The sequence below is a fragment of the Pelodiscus sinensis genome, chromosome 1 (genome assembly GCF_052426305.1).
Source record: "Pelodiscus sinensis isolate ZL-2025 chromosome 1, ASM5242630v1, whole genome shotgun sequence".
Classification (NCBI taxonomy): Eukaryota; Metazoa; Chordata; order Testudines; family Trionychidae; genus Pelodiscus; species Pelodiscus sinensis.
The window spans coordinates 101,731,085-101,750,355 of NC_143052.1; the positions used below are offsets into that span (position 1 = coordinate 101,731,085).

Sequence of the window (19,271 nt, forward strand, 5' to 3'; positions counted from 1 at the left end):
CTGAGTCAAGGGGTGGGGGAGAAGCACCAGGATGGGCTTCTCTGGGGCGGGGAGTAACTGGAGACGGGAGATAAACGACGTGGGGTGAAGCGCCCCAGCGCCTGGAGGTAAGCGGGGGGGGAGGGGGGGCTGGTTTTGCTGGGGGCAGGCGCTGCCGCTGTTGGCTTGTACCTACTCTCACTGCTATAGGCTCATCGCTCAGGTGCGTGAAGGGGGAGGGGCTCGGTGTTGTTCATTTGGGAAGCGCGCGCGCGTGTGTGTGGGGGCGTGGGATCGGGGGCGGGAAATCCACAAACGTTGCCCTCCCGCGGGGTCTCCTCGGGCCGCTCTCTGGGGGGGGGGGCTCGGCTGCGCGCGCATGCGCGCGCTCTCGGCAGGGCCCGGGCGTTGGGCGTTGGGTGCTGCTTTGGGACTGCGAGGCGCGGGGCCGGAGCGCGCGTTCTCGCGGCTACAGGCCCCGCTGCGGCAGCGCCACGACCGCCGCGCGCTGGGCGCCCTGTGAGGGGAGGGGGCGGAAATCGCACGCCGCCCTGCGCCGGACATTAGCAAGAGCGAGCTGCGTGTGGGGGCGGGGGTGCAGAACGAGCTGCGAGAAAAAGTTCTAACGTCACCCCCCCCCTTGGATCAGTGAGTGTGTCACGCGCTGGGGGAGGGCCGTGGAGGGGACCTGGGTTGCATTAAGCTCGGGGTTAGCCAGTTCTCTGTGGCCAAGGTGCAAACTTAGAGTCCAGGCAAAGTCCAGAGAAAATAAGTCAATAAAAAGATTGTTTTTAAAATGTCCATTCACATGCAGCTGGCAGGGTCCAGTTTTGGCCGGCTGCCTAGCCACTGACTCACTGCTTTCGTGGGAGGCAGGGAGAAGTTCAGCACAAAGTACTACATAGGCACCCTGACTGACGAACCCCCCCCCCCACACACACACACACAATTCCCAAAGTTAGCCTGTGAAAGCTGACCAGGTTTTTGGCACCACACCTGCACAACTTGGAGCCTATGTCACCATGAGCACCTGAAAGCCAGACGACAGGATTTCTAGATTTGTCCGAAAGTTTTCGGGGTTTCTTTCAGGGGATAGGCTTATCAACTCCAAAAGATTTCCCTCGAGTCTCCAGGAATTAAAATTAAAATTATGTCGTGATGAAACCTCCATGTATACAGTCAACCAAAACTGGCAATCTCATGTTAGGAAGTTTTTTTAAAAAATCATACATTAATGTATTTTTTTAAAAACAAAACATTATATAGAAATTAGGGATGTGAAAGTGTAATGGTGTAAATGGTTAACCAGTGACCCTGGGATCATTGGTTAACGTTCACAGTTACACACAGGCTCTGAGTACACATGAAGATGCAGAGGCAGCATCTTGGGTCGGACTGCCTCCCTGTGTGTTAACTGCTGAATTTTTCAGCAGTTAAATGGTTACTTAATTACATGTTAACATCCCTAATTAGAACTTGATTCATAAGCATACAAAGTTTGATCTTCAAACTGAAGTTTCCTATAGCAGTATAATTTGGCCATGTTGCACATACTGTCCATTTATTTTATGGTACAAATTTTTCAATTGAAAGTATAACAAGATATAAAAGGAACTGAAAAAATAGAAGTATAAGGTTCTGTATTTGTAAAATTTTCTGTGAAAACCTAAACTTTTGACTGTTCAATCTTCGTATGCATGAACATATGATTTTTTACTTTTATTTCCCTTTATTTAAAAAGGGTAATTTTCAAATTTAATATATGCATTTTATTAGTATTTACATGCCTACTTCTTGCAAGACCTGTTAAGTGTTGACCTTAACAGAGAAGCATTTGAGGAATAGACCTCCTTTGAAGCCATTGGGAATTGTATCAGAACCTTGAGGTGAACTAATCCTTAATGAGAATTCAGAGAGGGTTGGAGTGAAGGGAATAGTGGTTTGTTAATTTAGTTATATGGCAGTTGATTTACAGTTTTCTTGTTCGTGGAGTCTTGAAATATGCAGTGGTGTGGTAGTTTGGGGTGGGTGGATAGAATCATCTTTTTAAAATTGGTCTGTACATGAGCATAACAGTGTATGTCAGTTTGTTTATTCAATACTTTGAGATAGAGGGTATTGTGTAAATATAATTTATAGATACTGTATCTTTTACTTAAGATCTCATTTAGATTGTCATTGCTCTAGGCTGATGTATTTTCTTCTCAGAGGAAAAAAGTTTTGTTATCAAAATTATCTGTTGATAATTTTCCAACTCACATTTAGCAACTCACTGACTTGGTTACACTTTTCCTTCTGTAGTCACATTTGGGAAAAGGGCTACTCTAAGACTACTTTTTATTTTCCCTGTTTCATCTTTCTTCACCTCAAGTAGCTTGACTTCATTTTGAAGGAATTTTTAAAATTATAAATCACTATAACACATTCACAGAAGTACACCAAAGGGACACTTGAAAATCACTTCTGTTGGCTAGAATACCTCCACAGCCAAATTCTGCTGATGTAATTTAGTACTTTAGTCAGCCATGCACTCAAACACATTTTACATATGTGTAATTTTCTTGAACAGGGAGCATTGATCAAAGTATTTGATGTCATTTTAGCATACACATACTTTTAACAATATTTAACTTTTCTTCAAAATATGTCATTTTAAACATTTATTTTAACTATTGTACAAAGGAGTACATAACTCTAATGCCTTAAGTAATTAAATTAATGCCATATATTTACAGGAGCACTATCAATATTTAAAAAATACGATTGTATTCCTTTATGCAAACTACTGGAAACTGAGTCTACAAAGCATAGCTACAAATTAAAGTAATTCAGAAAATGAAAATACATAGGCTTGAGGTTTTATATTCCATATTTTCAGGAGGAATCACTGGAATTTTACTCTTTAAAAATCATGGGAGGAGGTGGTTAACAAATACAGTATGTTTGTTACAGTAGAGAAAAAGCCTCTGATTATGGCACCACCTGGAAGAAAGCATGCAGGGAAAGCTGGCAAATCAGTACAGGAAGATCAAGCCATAAGTGCCTATGACTTTCAGGAAGAGGAAAAGAAAAACTTGAGTGGATCAGAGGAAGATATTAGGGAAGGTGCAGTATGTCCACTGAAAGAATTTTCATCAAGTTTTATGAAGTGTGCGTCTCTATATATGTTTAAAGTTACTGAAAGATTAGTACAGGCAGTCCCCGGGTTACGTACAAGATAGGGACTGTAGGTTTGTTCTTAAGTTGAATTTGTATGTAAGTCGGAACTGGTACATATTGTAGGGGAAACTCTAGCCAAACATTTCTCCAGAGCTCAGTTTTATTCTCCCACACCTCACTTCCTCAGTCCTTTATTCTCAAGCTGAGGTGTCTGCTGAGAAAAGGCGCTCCGCATCTCCCTGGTCTGCTGGGGGGGGGAGGGGCGCTAGCTTCGGGTCTCCCTGGCCTGCTGGGGGGAAGCAGCTAGTGCGGGGTTGCCTCACCCCGTTTGTAAGTAGGGATCCAATGTAAGTCGGATCCATGTAACCCAGGGACTGCCTGTAATACTGTTCATTGTGGACATTGCTGATGCTGAATAAAAACAAGGTTGATACAGTCTTTTAACAGGCGTGACCTGGGTTTTCCCTTTTTTTCCCCACAATTAAATAATTTATAGTATTAGTTTGAGATAGTAAAATCTGAAGATTTTGGGCTGCGGTCTCATATTTGAGATGTTAGGTTGTGTTTTTCTTCCTGACCAGTAATGGAAATCCTGTGTACAGGCAGTCCCCGAGTTACGCGGATCCGACTTATGTCGGATCTGCAGTTACGAAAAGGGTTTGCTCCCCATCTCCCTGGTCTGCTGGTCTCCAGCAGACCAGGGAGACAGGGAGCAAAGCCTCTGAGGACGCCGGCAGCGGGACAGCCGCAGCGCGTCTGGGCTGTCCTGCTGCCAGCGTGCTCAGTGGCTTTGCTCCCCGTCTCCCTGGTCTGCTGGTCTCCAGCAGACCAGGGAGACGGGGAGCAAAGCCACGGAGGACCCGGGCGGCAGGACCGTGGTGCGTCTCGGTCCACCGCCCACGTCTCCCTGGTCTGCTGGGTGGGGGGGGCACGCAGCTAGTACGCCCTCCCCCCCCCCCCCCCAGCAGACCAGGCTTTTCTCCGGATGCCTGTGGCAGAGCAGCTGGGGTGCTGCCGGTTGGTCCCGCAGCGCCGCTCTGGGCGCTACTGGACCAACCCAGCAGCACCCCAGCTGCTCTGCCCCAGGCGTCCTGATTCAGCCACTGCTGGTCAGTTTCAGCAGCGGCTGAATCAGGACGCCTGGGGCAGAGCTGCTGGGTTGGTCCAGTAGCGCCGAGGAGCCGCGCTACTGGAGCAACCCAGCAGCACCCCAGCTGCTCTGCCCCAGGCATCCCCAAGTCAGAGGCTGGTGAAACTGACCAGCGTTGACTACAGGAAGCCCGAGGCAGAGTTGCTCTGCTCTGGGCTTCCTGGAATCAGCCTCTGATCAGTTTCAGCAGCAGCTGACTTGCGGACACCTGGGTTTCTTAAGTTGAATCTGTATGTAAGTCAGAACTGGCATCCAGATTCAGCCGCGGTTGAAACTGATCAGTTTCAGCAGGGGCTGACGCCAGTTCCGACTTACATACAGATTCAACTTAAGAACAAACCTACAGTCCCTATCTTGTACGTAACCCGGGGACTGCCTGTATTTGGAATCCTTTTTAAAGAAGGGATGGTTATTTAGCTTTAATTCTTGATAAGGATCTAATTTCACAGTATTACCATTTACTCACCTCTTTTCCCCTCAGAATTTAGATTTCCAGTTTAAGGTGATTAGCTATTTTTGAAAAGTAACAGAGAGGTAGCCATGTTAGTCTGATCTGAAGAAGTGGGTCTGCCCCCACAAAAGCTAATCACCAAAGAAACCATCTTGTTAGTCTTTAAAGTGCTACATGACTGCTTTGTTTGGTTATTTTTAAGGTTTAGATTGTTTCCGCTTTTGAGATGATTGTCATGAATTTTAGCAAATGTTCTCTTTGTAAGCCAGAGATGGGCAATAATTTTTAAAAGAGGGCCTTTTCAGAAATTTCTCAAGTGGCCCTGAGCCATCCCGGAAGGGGTGGGACCTTGGGCCAGGAGACTTCTTGTACACAGATTGACCCCCACACTGATTGACCTGGGGTGGGGGAGCACAAGAAGTCTTCCCCTTCCCTCCCCTGCCCTACCCCCCAGGAGAGAAATGCCAGCTCTTGCTATTTTAAAACACCTGGCAGTTCCCTCGAGGAGCCTAGCAGGAGGAGAACTTGCATGCTCACCCTGCTCCTAGGCCAATCAGTGCTTCTGGGCGGGGGAGCACATGAAGTCTCCTCGCCCCTACAAGAGCACACAGCAGCTGGTGTGTCTCTCTAGTTGCTGTGCGCCCCTGGCAGGGTAGGGACAGGATGTGAGAGACTTAGTGCACTCCTTGCCCCCAGACTCTGTTTTAAAACAGCCGGTGTGTGTCTCTAGTGTGTGCTCTTGCGGGGGCGAGGAGACTTTGTGTGCTCCCCCATCCCCAGTGTCTGATTGGCCTGGGGATGTGGGAGCCACAGGACAGCCGCAGGCCCAATCCACCGGCTTGGCAGTCTGGATCTGGCCCGCGGAGGTCCCTTTACCCACCCCTATTGTAAGCTGTTATTGCTTGAGCATTCAGGAAGTGATTTAGCAGTTACAGGGGAACCAAGGCAGAAACAGTTCAACTCTAACATGAGGGAGGGGTTTGTGGCCAGATTCCAGTGCATCAGATAGCCAAGAGCTAGAGGAGTTCCAACATGGTTCATTCTAGAGAGCTAAAACCCAAGACTGGAAATCCTTCATGATGCAAATCTTGTAAGAAAGCAGAATTATGCATAAGTAAGTAATTACCCCTTTAAGTAAAATAATTTCCAGCAAAATGTTTTGTAAGTGTAAATTGTTTTGTTTGTTTTTAATATATAAAGGTGACACTCCAGTAATTGATAAACATGGGAAAAAAAGACCTTCAGTGACTCCTCATCCTGTAGTTGAAGAAGATGTGGGGTAATTTGCTTAAAAATCTTTTTATTAAGAAAAAAATCCATATACATATTAATCACTGAAATTTAATGTCCCTATTTTTTCCTAGTAGATTCTATTCAGATTTTTTTAAAGTAAAATCTATTAGTAATATATTGGTAAAGTAGTCCTGACTACAGTTATGTATAAGAAAAGGACAACTTCTATATGTTTTATATTAAAATATCCAAAAGTTGGCATGTGATCATCGGCTAAAAAAACTTATTAATATTTGTTTTGTGACTTCTCAAAATCCTTGTTTACTCCCAAAGGTAGTTTGAGTTCCATCCTAAACAGTTATATCATTTTGCTCAATTTCTTCACCACTTCTTATTTTTCTTGAGAATGACAGTCATGCTTCAAAAATTAAATGTGTCCATTATTACCTGAAAAGATATAAGTAAAGTCAGCCTTTTGAGGCTTATGTTTGAAAATATACAGAGTTGGAGTAAGTCTTAGTGATAGTAGATTCCAGTCTGTGAAGATTGGGGGATTGAGATAGAAACCGTTTCTTCTATAGCACAAAGAAAACGGTACTTTACAGATAAGATGCCGTAAAAAAGAGATATGTTTCTTTCCTGTTGCCCAGAATGCTGTACCCTTATTTAATCTCTCTGCTATTTCCTCACTGACACACATACTGGTTTAATCTTATTTCCTTAAAAGTGATATACAAATCCATTTCAATCTACTTATTGCACCTTATCTTGTATCAACACCCCTGCAGTGATGCCAACCACGTTGTTGCAGTTCTCTTTTCCCATGCCTCTCATCATCCTCAGATGTAGAATTCTCCCAATGTCGATTTACCGGTTTATCCTCTTTTCCTCCTTCCCCCTTACAGATTGAATACTCCCTTGCTGTCCTCAGGAAGTTAGTTAATAAAAATCATGCAAGTCTATGTCTGGATTTTCTGATGCATCCCATGTCATGTGCATGTGTATTTATTTTAGTTTGTAAGTTCCTCAGCACAAGGATTGCTGTAATTTTCTGTCTTGTACAACAGTGATAATTTTGTCAACTGTAACAAATAATATAAAAGTTATATATTTAAACTATATAGTTAAACTTTAAGGTATATACACTGCTTTTAATTTCATTGTAATTTATACAAAAATAGTCACATCAAGTAATTTAAACAATATTTTGTAGGGGCGAAGTACAAACTATGTTGGAACGATTTGGAGGTAAGTATATTTTAAAATATTATTCATGCAGTATTGAATTAAGAAATATTAATGTTTAAGTAACCACATCGGAAGTATAGAGTCTAACTTGTTTTTATAATAACAACTTTATTAAAATGATAAAAAGTTTGATGTGAGAGAGAGTAAAATGATCACTCTTTGTAGCATTGGATTACCGCCACATTCCAGAAGGTGAAAACTGACATATATAAATGGAACAATACAAGTGCTAAAACAGTGGTCTCCAACCTTTTTACACCAAAGATTACTTTTTAAATCTCAGAACAGGCGAAGATCTACCGCTCCGCCCCTTCTTTGAAGCTCCGCCCCTTTCTTGAAGCCCCGCCCTCTCTATTCTCCTCCTGTCCATCACTTGCTATCCCCAGCCCTTACTTACACACTCTGATAAACACTTTATTTTTAAATTATGCGATATATAAAATTAAAATCACGTGTTTATAGTTATGAAATAAATGGTCTGTTTTTTATTAATGCTATTTATATCTAAAATGAAGCATTTATAATTATACATTTTGTGGGGACAGAGTTCTGCGGCTGGGGGCAGGGGAGAGGGAACAGGGTGCTGGGAGGGCAGAGGACAGGGTTCTGCAGAGGGGACAGAGTGCCAGTGGGGACGGGAATGGGGACAGGGGAGTGGGGACAGAGTTTGGGGAGTGGGGACGGAATTCTATTGCTGGGGATAGGGGAGTGGAGTCTGGGAAGTGGGGGCAGGGTGCCAGTGGCAGCAAAGTCCCCTGCATCTGCCTCCTCCCAGGATTCTCTCACCCCCTGCCCCCCAAGGGAAGCCAGCACATGCCTCCTCGGCCCCTCCCTCAGGAAACCCTGAGGCTAACCCCCGCGGGCACCTGCCCCGGGTCCAAGCCCCCCTTCCACGGCGCGGCCAACCCCCGCGGGCACCTGCCCCAGGGCCAGCCCCCCTCCCATGGCGCGGCCAACCCCCGCGGGCACCTGCTCCAGGGCCAAACCCTCCTCCCGCAGTGCAGCGTGGCCAACTCCCGCGGGCACCTGCCCCGGGGCCAAACCCCCCTCCCGCGGCACGGCGTGGCCCAGCCAACTCCCTCCCCTCCCGCAGCGCGGCCAAACCCCGGGGCTGACTCCCTCTCCCTCGGCGCAGGGAAACCCCTGCGCTCAACTCACCCCTCCAGCGCCGGCAGTGCAGGGAAGCCCCCGCACTCCTCCTCTAGGGCCAACGCCCACTCCCCCAGCACGCAACAGAGCTGTGGGAGGGGGAGCAGCCCGCGCACTTCCGGAACCCCCGGAAGTGACGCGGGCTTCAGAGAGGACTTCCGTCCACCCCGTGGGAAGCCGGCACTACACTAGAGGTAGGTAGTGGGGCTTCTCGGGGGTGGGGGGAAAATGAGGGGCGGGGTTTCCCGAACACCTCGCGATTGACCAGTCGATCGCGATCCACGGGTTGGTGACCATGGTGCTAAAATGTATACATAGTGAAGATACAAGTATTTGTATAGACTAATTATTAAAGAAGAGAGAATACAAGGATACATGAGTAGATACCCATCACAGTCTAAAGCAGAAAGGAAGATTTTTAAGAAAAAATTTGGCAAAAAATTATGCAGCTTTGGGGGGGAGGAGAGGGGAAGGGGAGAAAATTTCAGAGTGGAAGAGCAGTATAAGGGAAAAACCTATTCCTCTCATCTTTCTTTTTTTCGTCACAGTTAAGGAGCAAATTAATACATGGTATACCATAGGGCCAAAAAGCAGTGGGAAAAGAAGACAGGAAAGACAAGATTACTTATCTACTCAACAATTGGTTGAGTAATAATTTGATATCAAAAATAAATATCTTACAGAATAAATATCTTTTGTATGCGAGCCTCAAAGTGGAAGGGGATCTTATAGACCTCCCTTGTCTGTGAATTAACTATTGAAAAGTGACTAAGATTTCTTATTTTGGAAGTAAATATAAGAAAGCACTGCTAGTCAGAGCAATCTACACAGGAAGATGACATCAGTCTTTGAATGATTAAATAGGAAGTTAATGTAGTCTAATGTTGACTAAAGACAGGCAAAACAATGAGATATGGAGATATCAGAAAGTGTGTTGAGCGAAAGATAATGCCATCTGCACAGGAATAATAGTTAAGAATGGAGCTAGCAATGAGACATCAGTCTGAGCTAAAATAGATGGACAAAAAAAAATCATCTGATATAACCTTGAAGTAATTTATGGCAGAAGGAACAAAGTGCTTATTACAGGCTTGAAGCTGGGGTATACCTATAATTTGTACAGTTATGTTTACTCAAACTATCCTTTTTAAGGCCATTTAGTGTGATTGAAGATGGCACATGGTTTACCTCTTATATTCATTTAACAGTTTTTGACACTGTTGGTAGGCTCACATTTTCACTTATCTTATTGCTACTTAAATCCAAGTAACTTTAACAAGTATTTTTCCAAAACAATGTTAGCAAGTACTTTTTCAATAAATAATATTGTAAGTGTTAGAAGCCCATATAATCCAATCAATTTTTCAATTACAAAACTTTGTGAGCTTTAATAAAGCATGAGTTATATTAAAAATAGCAATAGCAAAATATTTTTAAATTTCTAATAAAATGCATAGCACGTCTGTTGCAATACATAATACCATTCTGATTATTATTTGTTCAAATACAGCTGACATTAACAAGGCTCTCTTAGCTAAGAGGAAAAGATTAGAAATGTATACTAAGGCTTCTCTTAAAACCAGTAACCAGAAAATTGAACATGTTTGGAAAACACAGCAAGAACAGAGGTAAGAGTTACACTTATTGCTGGAAAAATGTATTTAATTTGTTTTTCTGGATCACAGAATCTGTTGTCATAGCATCAGGGAATTGTGTCCTATCTACTTGGCCTCAAGAGATATCCTGCTGAAACTTCTGGTTAGATACGTCTACTTTGTTTAAATCAGCCGCAATAGAGTAACACATCTCATTCATTTTATGAAAGAGAAATGTGAATTGAAACTGTCTAAGCAAACAGATCATTTTTTATTTTTGGTCAAAATTTTGTTCTACATTAAAAGTGAAAAAATTTTAGTAGACATTTTTATTACGTTTTTATTGTTTGGTTTTTTAAAAAGTTAAATGCTTTGTAAAAACTTAAAAGTATTATAAGTTTTATGTATTAAAAACTAAGCTTGGGTAATCTTGAGTATTAGATTTTTTAAACTATCTATTCATTATTTTTCTTTGCCCCTCAGTCAGGTTTAATTACTCACAAATACAAGCCTTAAAGGCAAATAGTACTAGTAAAATATTTAAAATTCAGGCACATATAAAATATGTATCATATACAGAATATTTAACAATATGATACAAATATTTTATTGATACTCATTTGGAAGGACTAACATAACTCACTCATGAGGCTGGTTTGCACTGTCACTTAAGTTGATGTAACTTCTTGTTACTCGGGTGAGAAAAAGACACTTAAGTTACTGTCAGTTACATCATAAGTGCTGTCCATATCATGCTTTGTTGGCAGGAGACAACTTTCCTAGTGCCCATCCTCTATTTCTCCTTGTTTGGGGGAGGTCTCTGGGAGTCATGCCTCTTTAAGAGCAGGTTAGATAGACATCTATCAGAGAGGTCTAGATGGTACTGGGTCCTGCCATGAGGGCAGGGCACTGGACTCAACCTCTCGAGATCTCTTCCAGTTCTAGTGTTCTGTGATTCCAGCAATAGATTGGGGGGGGGAGGGGGCGGAGGAGAGGGACAGAAAGGCCCCAGTTTTTGTGGGGGCAGGGAAGGAGACACAAAAGTCATGGTAATTGTAACATACACAAGAATGCATTGAAAATACACGGCAAGCAGTCAAACCTCAGGCTATCCCCCCCCCCCCCCCACCCGCTTGTATTGACTTTGCACCTTTGGCACTTGCCACTGCACCAAGCAACCGCCCTCATTTTTTTCATAAACATCCCTCAAAAATCTGGAACAAGTTGGATATCTCTGATAGTGTTTCCTCTGATTTGGATATTGATCTGCAAATTGTATTTAAGTGGTCTTTGCTCATACATTCTTTTAAATGACATTAGTTTACCCATAAACAAATGTCTATGTTCATTTTTCAAATTGATTACAAACTTTTTGTAGGGCCATATTTCACTATTTTAATAAGCAACGGTTGCTTAGTTCTTTTGTGCCATTCCCTACATATTGACAGAGGAAGTATGCAAGCCCCATACCTTCAAGAAAATAGAACTTTCTCTGCTTTCCTTCCCACTTCCAAGCTTTCCGCTAAAGGAAATCCACATTTGAGCAGTTCTTCTAGTACTATGTAAAAAGTATTATTTCTAAAAAAAACCGTTTTAAAAGTTCATTTCTTCTGGCATTAGTGGCTCTACAATTGTAATGACCAGGCCAACTGAGACATGTTTCTTCACCTATAAAATGGGAATAATCACATATAGCACTTTTCATAAGTGGACAATAAAAGCTAAATGGCACTGTGATGTATTTATAGGCAGAAGCTCAACCATGAGTATTCCCAGCAGTTCCTGACTTTATTTCAACAATGGGATATTGATGTGCAGAAAGCAGAGGAACAGGAAGAAAAACTAGCGGTGTGTTTCCATCCTGACAACTGATAAGTTGGTTTTATATTGCAAGTGCTAATTGTTAGACAGCAACTTCCAACAGGCATAAACACACATGAGATGAATTTCAGTCAAAACATGGTGTGGGGGACTCTCTCTCTCAAAAGTTTTCAGGACTTCCCAAGTGTGAAATGTTTATTCAAATGATTAGATATATTACAAAATGAAAAGATGATAAAGACTATCTGATGTTGTAGTGTCTCTATCTAACTTGATCAATATAGAGGTAAATGTTCCTCAAGTTGCAGGAGCAACATGCAGACTCAGTGTAGAGAAGCAATGTTCCCATGGAAGATAAGAGCAGATCCTAAATGTCCTATCATACATGGGCAAGTTTCCACCCAAATCACTAGACATATTAGAATTGGGATAGGAATAGGTAAGCAATGCCAAGTATGTGTAGTATAGGATGACAGTGGGGAATTACAGCATTTACACCTGATTATGTTCACTGGGACCAGAGAATGAGAACAGGTCTCCGTAATATTGGGAGAAGAAAGCTATATAATGGCAGAGGGACACAATTACTCTAAGGCTATGTCTACACTGGCAGGTTGTTGCGCCAGAAGTATGCAAATGAGGCTAAGAATGGAATATTGCTAAGCCTCATTTGCATACCTAATGAGCCGCCATTTTGCGGAAGAGGCTCTTGCGCTAGAAGGAGCTGTCTACACTGCCCCTTCTTGCGCAAGAAAAGTCCTCTTGCACAATGAAAATAATCAGCGTAGCGGCATTGTGCAAGAGGGCTTTTCTTGCGCAAGAAGGGGCAGTGTAGACAGCTCCTTCTAGCGCAAGTGCCTCTTCCACCAAAATGGCGGCTCATTAGGCATGCAAATGAGGCTCAGCGATATTCCACGCTTAGCCTCATTTGCATATCTCTGCCGCAAGATCGCGTCAGTGTAGACATAGCCTGGGAGCACATTGCACCAGTTCAGATTACTTGGAAGATATTGTGTTTCTCTGTTTGCAAGTTGTCCTGTTCCCTGCCAGTAACATAGACCAAGAGAATACATATGGACAACATACTCTGTTTCTTTGCTATCTGCCTTTCTACCAGAGATCCATGTTAGAGATTTTAGAACATGGATTTCCAGTGAAGGAGGAACTTAATGCTTCTGAACATTGACAGCATGGACCCAACCATTGCCTGTTAATTAACATGACTCTTCTTTGTGCTTTAGAATATGTTTCGCCAGCAACAGAAGGTTTTTCAACAGGCAAGAATAGTTCAGAGTCAGAGACTGAAAACAATCAAACAGCTGTATGAGCAATTTTTAAAGGTCCAGTATATGCACCTTTTTTAAAGTTAGATCATGATTCTGTTAAGAGGGATTCTTAATGACTCCATAGGTAAAGCTGCATTGAAACTTACAGTTAGTGTAGGATTAAAATCCCCTGTATATTAAAATAATTATTGAATTAAAAACCATTTAAGGATGATACCAGTAAGTGAACCTTACACATGGCTCCTTTCATTAATCAAGAATATTTGTGTAGTGCTATTTTGTAGCCTGCAAGGATAGTTCCATTTACCATTAAGGTTTTGTCTAAACACACAAGTTGTGCTCACTTAACTAAAATCTGTTTAAAAAAGTGATTTGATTAAGCCAGTCAAACCCTGCAGGAGCATAACATCTGATTAAAACTGTTTACATCTGTTTACTTTGCATCTGTACATTTACCAGTGTAAGCTAAACTGATCAATCAGATTGAAATCAAATTAAGAGTAACCACAACTTTAGTTCACCAAATGTGACTTGGTGTGAAGACTGAGACTTGAATTAATGTTATGAAAACCCAATTTTTTAAATAAAATGGTGAAATATTTCACTGTACTTGAAAATAAAGCATAAGCCAAAACTTAGCATTTGTTATGCTTTTGTTAGAGGTAGCAGTCTCACTAATAGTGAATGGCTACCTTAGAATATGGTGACCTATGGCTATTTGTAGAAAGATTTTCAAATACATTAACATTTAAATAGTTTTATGCTTCATTGGGTGAGTTTTCTAACCATGTCACAATTGGTATTACTTTTAATAAACTAATATTTTAGGCTGATGATTAAATGCAGATAACTCTAACAAATTAAAAAAAATCACAATTTAAAAAATTAATCAGAGTTTTAATTGCACTGTTAAACAATGGAATATCAGATAAAATGTACTATATATTTTTGGATTTTTTTACATTTTCAAATTGATTTTAATTACAACACAATGCAAAGTGTACACTACTCACTTTATTTTTATTACAAATATTTGCACTGTAAAATGATAATTTTTCAATTCACCTCATACAAACATTGTAGTGCAATCAAGTGGTTCCCAAACTTTTTGACACAGGGACCAGTAAATCCATTCATGAACTTTTGGAGGACCGTAATGTTGACTATTCAAATAAGTTGTTTCTGGTCCTCCCAAAACCCCCAGTGCCAGCTTTAGCAAAGCTTTTGATATGGTCACCCACAATATTCTTGCCAGCAAGTTAAGGAATATGGATTGGATAAATGGACTGTAAGACAGATAGAAAGCTGATTAGACCAGGGTTTCCCAAACATTTTACTTTAGTTGGAACCCTTTTTTTTCCCCCAATACTGCTTTTTGCAGCCCAAAAATATAAACACATAAAAAACAAACTGAGAAAATACCAGACATATAACATGTCTGGTATTTTCTCATTAGGTAAGTTGTATTATTACTAGATGTATCAGTTTGTAGTTTTGAACTGCCTGGCTGGTAAATGTGCTCAGGCTGCATGAGTGTGTCTACCAGCCAGACAGTTCGCAACTACTGGGGGGAGGGAGAAGGGGGAGGGGAGGGGAAGGGGAGGGGCGGGCAGACGAACATAATAGAATCCCCGGGCTGGACTAACTCATGCTTTGTGCTTTGCGGGAGGGAGGGGTAACAGGGGCAGCATCCCAAGATCTACATATGGCCGGGTCAGTCCCACTTCCCGCAGGCCAATTCATTCCTCCCCCGTTCCCCCCGCTGCGCCTCTGGCCAGCCCCACTTCCCCCAGCCCCCTCCCGAGCAGCCAGGTCCCACCGCTTCTCCTCCCAATCTCGCTTGGCCAGCCCCGCTGCCCACATCCAGCCCTCCTTTCGGCGGCCGCTTCTTTTCCCCCAACCCCAACTTCCCCGGCCAGTTCCCTGCCCCCAACCTCGCACCCCCAGCAGCCCTGCTTCCACCGGCCCCCAATCTCCCCAGCCTGCTCTGATTCCCCCGTCCCGTGCTACTTCTGGTGGCCATCTCTCTCCTCCTCCTCACCCCAGAATCCCCTAGCACCTGCACCTTCCCTTAGCCCTGCACCCTCCTGGTGCCTCCCAAATCTCTTACTGCCCCTGCCCCCTTTGCCCTCTCTTTCCCTGATACCCACCCCCTCAGCACTGTCTGCCTCATCCCCTCCTGTCCCTCTGTGCCCTCACACGACGTGCTCCATCCCCACTTCGCTCATGCCACACTTTTTCAAGCCTTCTCCCAGCACCTCCTCCTCCAGCCCCCAATGCCCTTCCACTCTCCTCTCCTCTCCCAGCCTCACCCTGTCCCCCGTCCCACTGACACCTCCACTCCTATCCTTTCCCTCATTGTCTGCACTTGGCCCCCTGGCATTCGTCTCTCTCTCTCCTGCACCCTGTCCCTTGGTGCCTTCCCCTTCCACTCCTCCCCCTCCACGCAAGCCCGCTGCCGCCTCCTCGCCTCCGCCCAAGCCTGTTCCCTACCTTCTGCCTTCTACATTGTGGGGCCAGAGGCCACGCTCAGACCCCGGAGGCTGAACCCGGAGGCAGCGTGGCCCCGCCACGTGCCTCCGAAGACTTTTAAAATCCCGGGACGTGACATCACGTCACATCCGGGCATCCTCCCTGCCCACGTGCAACGCCGCTCATGGGTAGCAGCAGGCGTTGAGGAGGAGCTGCGCACGGCAGGGACGCTCTGGGGACAGGGTGGGAGGACGCGCGGGGGGGGGGGGGGGGCAGCGCCAGGCAGAGCCGGGGGAGAGACCAGCTCCACATATCAGTGGAGCAGGGCCCCCGGCTCTGTAACTTGCTGGCACTTCCGGGTTCAGGGGCATGGGGCCCGAATTGGCCTAAGGCCGGCCCTGCCGGCATCCACCAGGCATGCTGAGGCCCAGTATTTTTATCCCGCGGCCTGGTACCGGGCCGCGGCTCATAGTTTGGGAAACACTGGTGCAATCGATCATGAAACTGCAATTTACAAACAACATTTAGAAATAAAACAGTGCAAAACTTTAGAGCCTACAAGTCCATTCAGTTCTACTTCTTGTTCAGCCAACTGCTAAAACAAGCAAGTGTGTTTACATTTGTGGGAGATAATGCTGTCTACTTCTTGTATACAATTTCACCTGAAAGTGAGAACAGGCATTTGCTTGGGGCTTTTGTAGCTGGCATTGCAATATACTTATGTATTAAATATGCTAAACATTTGTATGCCCCTTTATGGTTAAACCACCATTCCAGAGGACACATTTCCATGCTGATGTTGCTTGTTAAAAATATATTAATTAAATTTGTGACTGAACTAGAGGGGAGAATTGTACGTCTCCATGTTTTACCTACATACTATAACATTCATGTTATAGTAGTCTCAGATGATGATCCAGCACGTTGTTCATTTTAAAAACACTTTCAGTGCAGATTAGGCAAAAACACAAAAAGTACAGATGTGAGATTTCTAAAAAAGCTACATGCTTTAAGAATCTGAAGTGCCTTCCAAAATCTGAGAGGGCAGAGGTATGGAGCATACTTTCAGAAGCCTTAAAAGAGTAACACTCCACTATGGAAACTATAGAACCCAAACCATCAAGAAAGAAAATCAACCTTTTATCATCTAATTTAGATGATAAAAATGAACATGCATCAGTCCATACTACTTTTGATTCTTATAGAGCAAAATCCGTCATCACCATGAACTTATGTCCTCTGGAATGGTGGCCCACCAAAGAATCATGAATCTTTGGTGCATCTGATATGTAAATACCTTGCAACACTGGCTACAACAGTGCCATGTGAATACCTATTCTCACTTTCAGGAGACATTATGACAAGAAGTGGGAGATATTCTCTCTATAAACAAACAAACTTGTTTGTCCGATCAATTGGCTGAACAAAAAATAGGACCGAGCAAACTTGTTTAAAGTTTTACATTAAAAATAAAACAATGCATGGATTTTTGTACATAATTCTCCATTTGTAAGTTCAACTTTCATGATAAGATTGCACTACAGTACTAGTATGAAATGAATTGAAAAATGTCATTTTTTTTCCAGTGCAAATATTTGTAATAAAAATAGATAAAGTGAGCACTTTATACTTTGTAGTCTACATTGTAATTGAAATCAATATTTGAAAATATAGAAAAATAAAAACATTTGAATAAATGGTATTCTATTAACAATGCAATGAATCATGATTTTTTTTTAATTGCACCATTAGTCACAATTATTTTTTCATCATTTGACAGGCCTACTAATATTAAAACTCAGTATTCACCCTGATGCCAGCAACAAAAGTATTCCAAAATCTTCTGTAGAAGTGAACTCATCTGATCCAGTTAATATTCACTGACTTTCTGTGGTTTTGTTGGTTTACTATGTATAATGATATTATATTGAAAGCATGATACGCAATTTATAAACAGTGCCCCTTAACATAAATGGTTAATAAATAATTAACAGAAGTTAAATACATTACAGACATATGTATAATAGATTATGGACTCTTACAATTGATTACTCAGTTTTTAAAGCATCACTTGTTAACCCTTCATCTACAATTTATAGATGTTCTCTTAGTGGAAAGTGGCCACTACTTACATTAAAATAAAATAGGTCTGCTAACTTTTGAGTGCAGAGGAATCAATATGGTATCTTTACCTTCTCCCACATCTCAGAAGCCAGGTTAACATAGCTCTGGAATATAGGTGAGATGAATAATATAAACAGTATCTCCCCAGTTTAAACTAAGTATGTGGTGTTTTAATCAAAGCTGATTTAAGACCACAGAATAGTCCATTTATTTCCAAGTTACCAAAGTTCTACATTTCCCTGAGTTCTAGTACAGAAAAGAGTTTAATTGCTACCATAGATAGAATTTTTAAAAAATTAATAAATTTTCAGCAGTATTTGAGTCTATGTTCTTGTATTTTATTTATTTTATTATTTATTTAAAATGTTTTTACTCCACCTCTCTCTCTGAAATATTCAAGGCGTCTTACAAAATTTTTTAAAACACAACACAAATATATATAAAAATTTAAAATATGAGATCCCAGAAGGACATAAAACCTGCTAAAAGTGTCTCGAGAGAAGGAACACACACATACAAACTCAAACACCAATAAAAGCACGAGTAAAAAGGGTGGGTCAGCCTGACACTGAAACAATGCTAACGTTGACACCATGTGAATATCCCGAGGAAGAGAATTCCATAGCCTGGGAGCAAAAGCTGAGTTGGCCCTGTTCTCTGTAGATTTTAATCTTATCTCCATAAGTGGGGGAACACTGAGCAGAGTCTCCCCAGCTGACCTCAGTCCCCGAGCAGGTTCATATGGGAGAAGACGGTCCTTCAGATACCCCAGACTCAACCCATTTAAGGCTTTACAGGTCATACCCAAGACCTTAAATTGTACCTGGAAACATACCGGAAGCCAGTGCAGCTGCCAGAGCACTGGCATAATGTGTTCCATATAACGAGTATTAGTTAAAACTCGAGCAGCCACATTCTGGACCAGTTAAAGTTTCCAAAGGCTCTTTAGAGGCAGCCACATATAAAGCGCATTACAGTAATCCAGTCAGAATGTAACAAGACCATGGAACACTGTGGCCAAGTCATGCTTGTTCAGGAATAGTTGCAACTGGCAGATCAGACGAAGCTGCCCAAAAGCCCTCTTGGCCACTGAAGCTATCTGGTTCTCAAATGTTAAAGGGTCCAGGACTCCCCCCAAACTGTGTACCTGTTCTTTCAGGGGGAGAGTAACCCCGCCTAGAACAGGTACCACGCCACATTCCCGAACAGATGGTCTCCTAATACACAGGACCTCAATCTTCTCTAGATTCAACTTCAGCTTGTTTGACTTCATCCAGACCATCACCACCTCCAGACACCAGTTTAGATCAGTCACTGCCACACCTGGTTCTGATGTCACAGGGAAATAGAGTTGGGTGTCATCTGCATATTGATGGCACCGTCTTCCAAAACTCCTGATGACCTCTCCCAGCAGCTTCATGTAGATGTTAAACAGCATAGGGGACAAGATGGAACCTTGCGGGACCCCTTAGCACAATCACCACAGGGTCGAATAGCAGCCCACTAGCTCCACTTTCTGAAAGCATCCCAACTGGTAAGACCAGAACCAAAGCAAAATAGTGCCTCCTTTTATGTGGTCAGCAATAGATTAGTTTAATAATTAG

At 42.8% G+C, this 19,271-nt stretch overlaps 1 protein-coding gene across 6 annotated transcripts in view; it reads left to right on the top strand.

The window, feature by feature from the left end:
• SYCP3 (synaptonemal complex protein 3) overlaps positions 1-19,271 on the top strand; it is a 20,250-nt gene continuing 979 nt past the window's right edge. Inside the window, exons 1-7 of one of the 6 annotated variants that reach the window (XM_075939167.2) lie at positions 1-107; positions 2,932-3,129; positions 5,940-6,018; positions 7,186-7,220; positions 9,880-9,997; positions 11,713-11,812; positions 13,027-13,125. In XM_075939167.2, coding sequence (XP_075795282.1) covers positions 2,952-3,129; positions 5,940-6,018; positions 7,186-7,220; positions 9,880-9,997; positions 11,713-11,812; positions 13,027-13,125 — 609 coding nt within the window. In that variant the 5' untranslated portion in view covers positions 1-107; positions 2,932-2,951. Of the gene's footprint in view, positions 108-183; positions 203-383; positions 628-2,931; positions 3,130-5,939; positions 6,019-7,185; positions 7,221-9,879; positions 9,998-11,712; positions 11,813-13,026; positions 13,126-19,271 lie in introns of those variants that run through there. The other 5 variants (XM_075939172.1, XM_089781830.1, XM_089781833.1 and 2 more) reach the window with 5 other exon arrangements.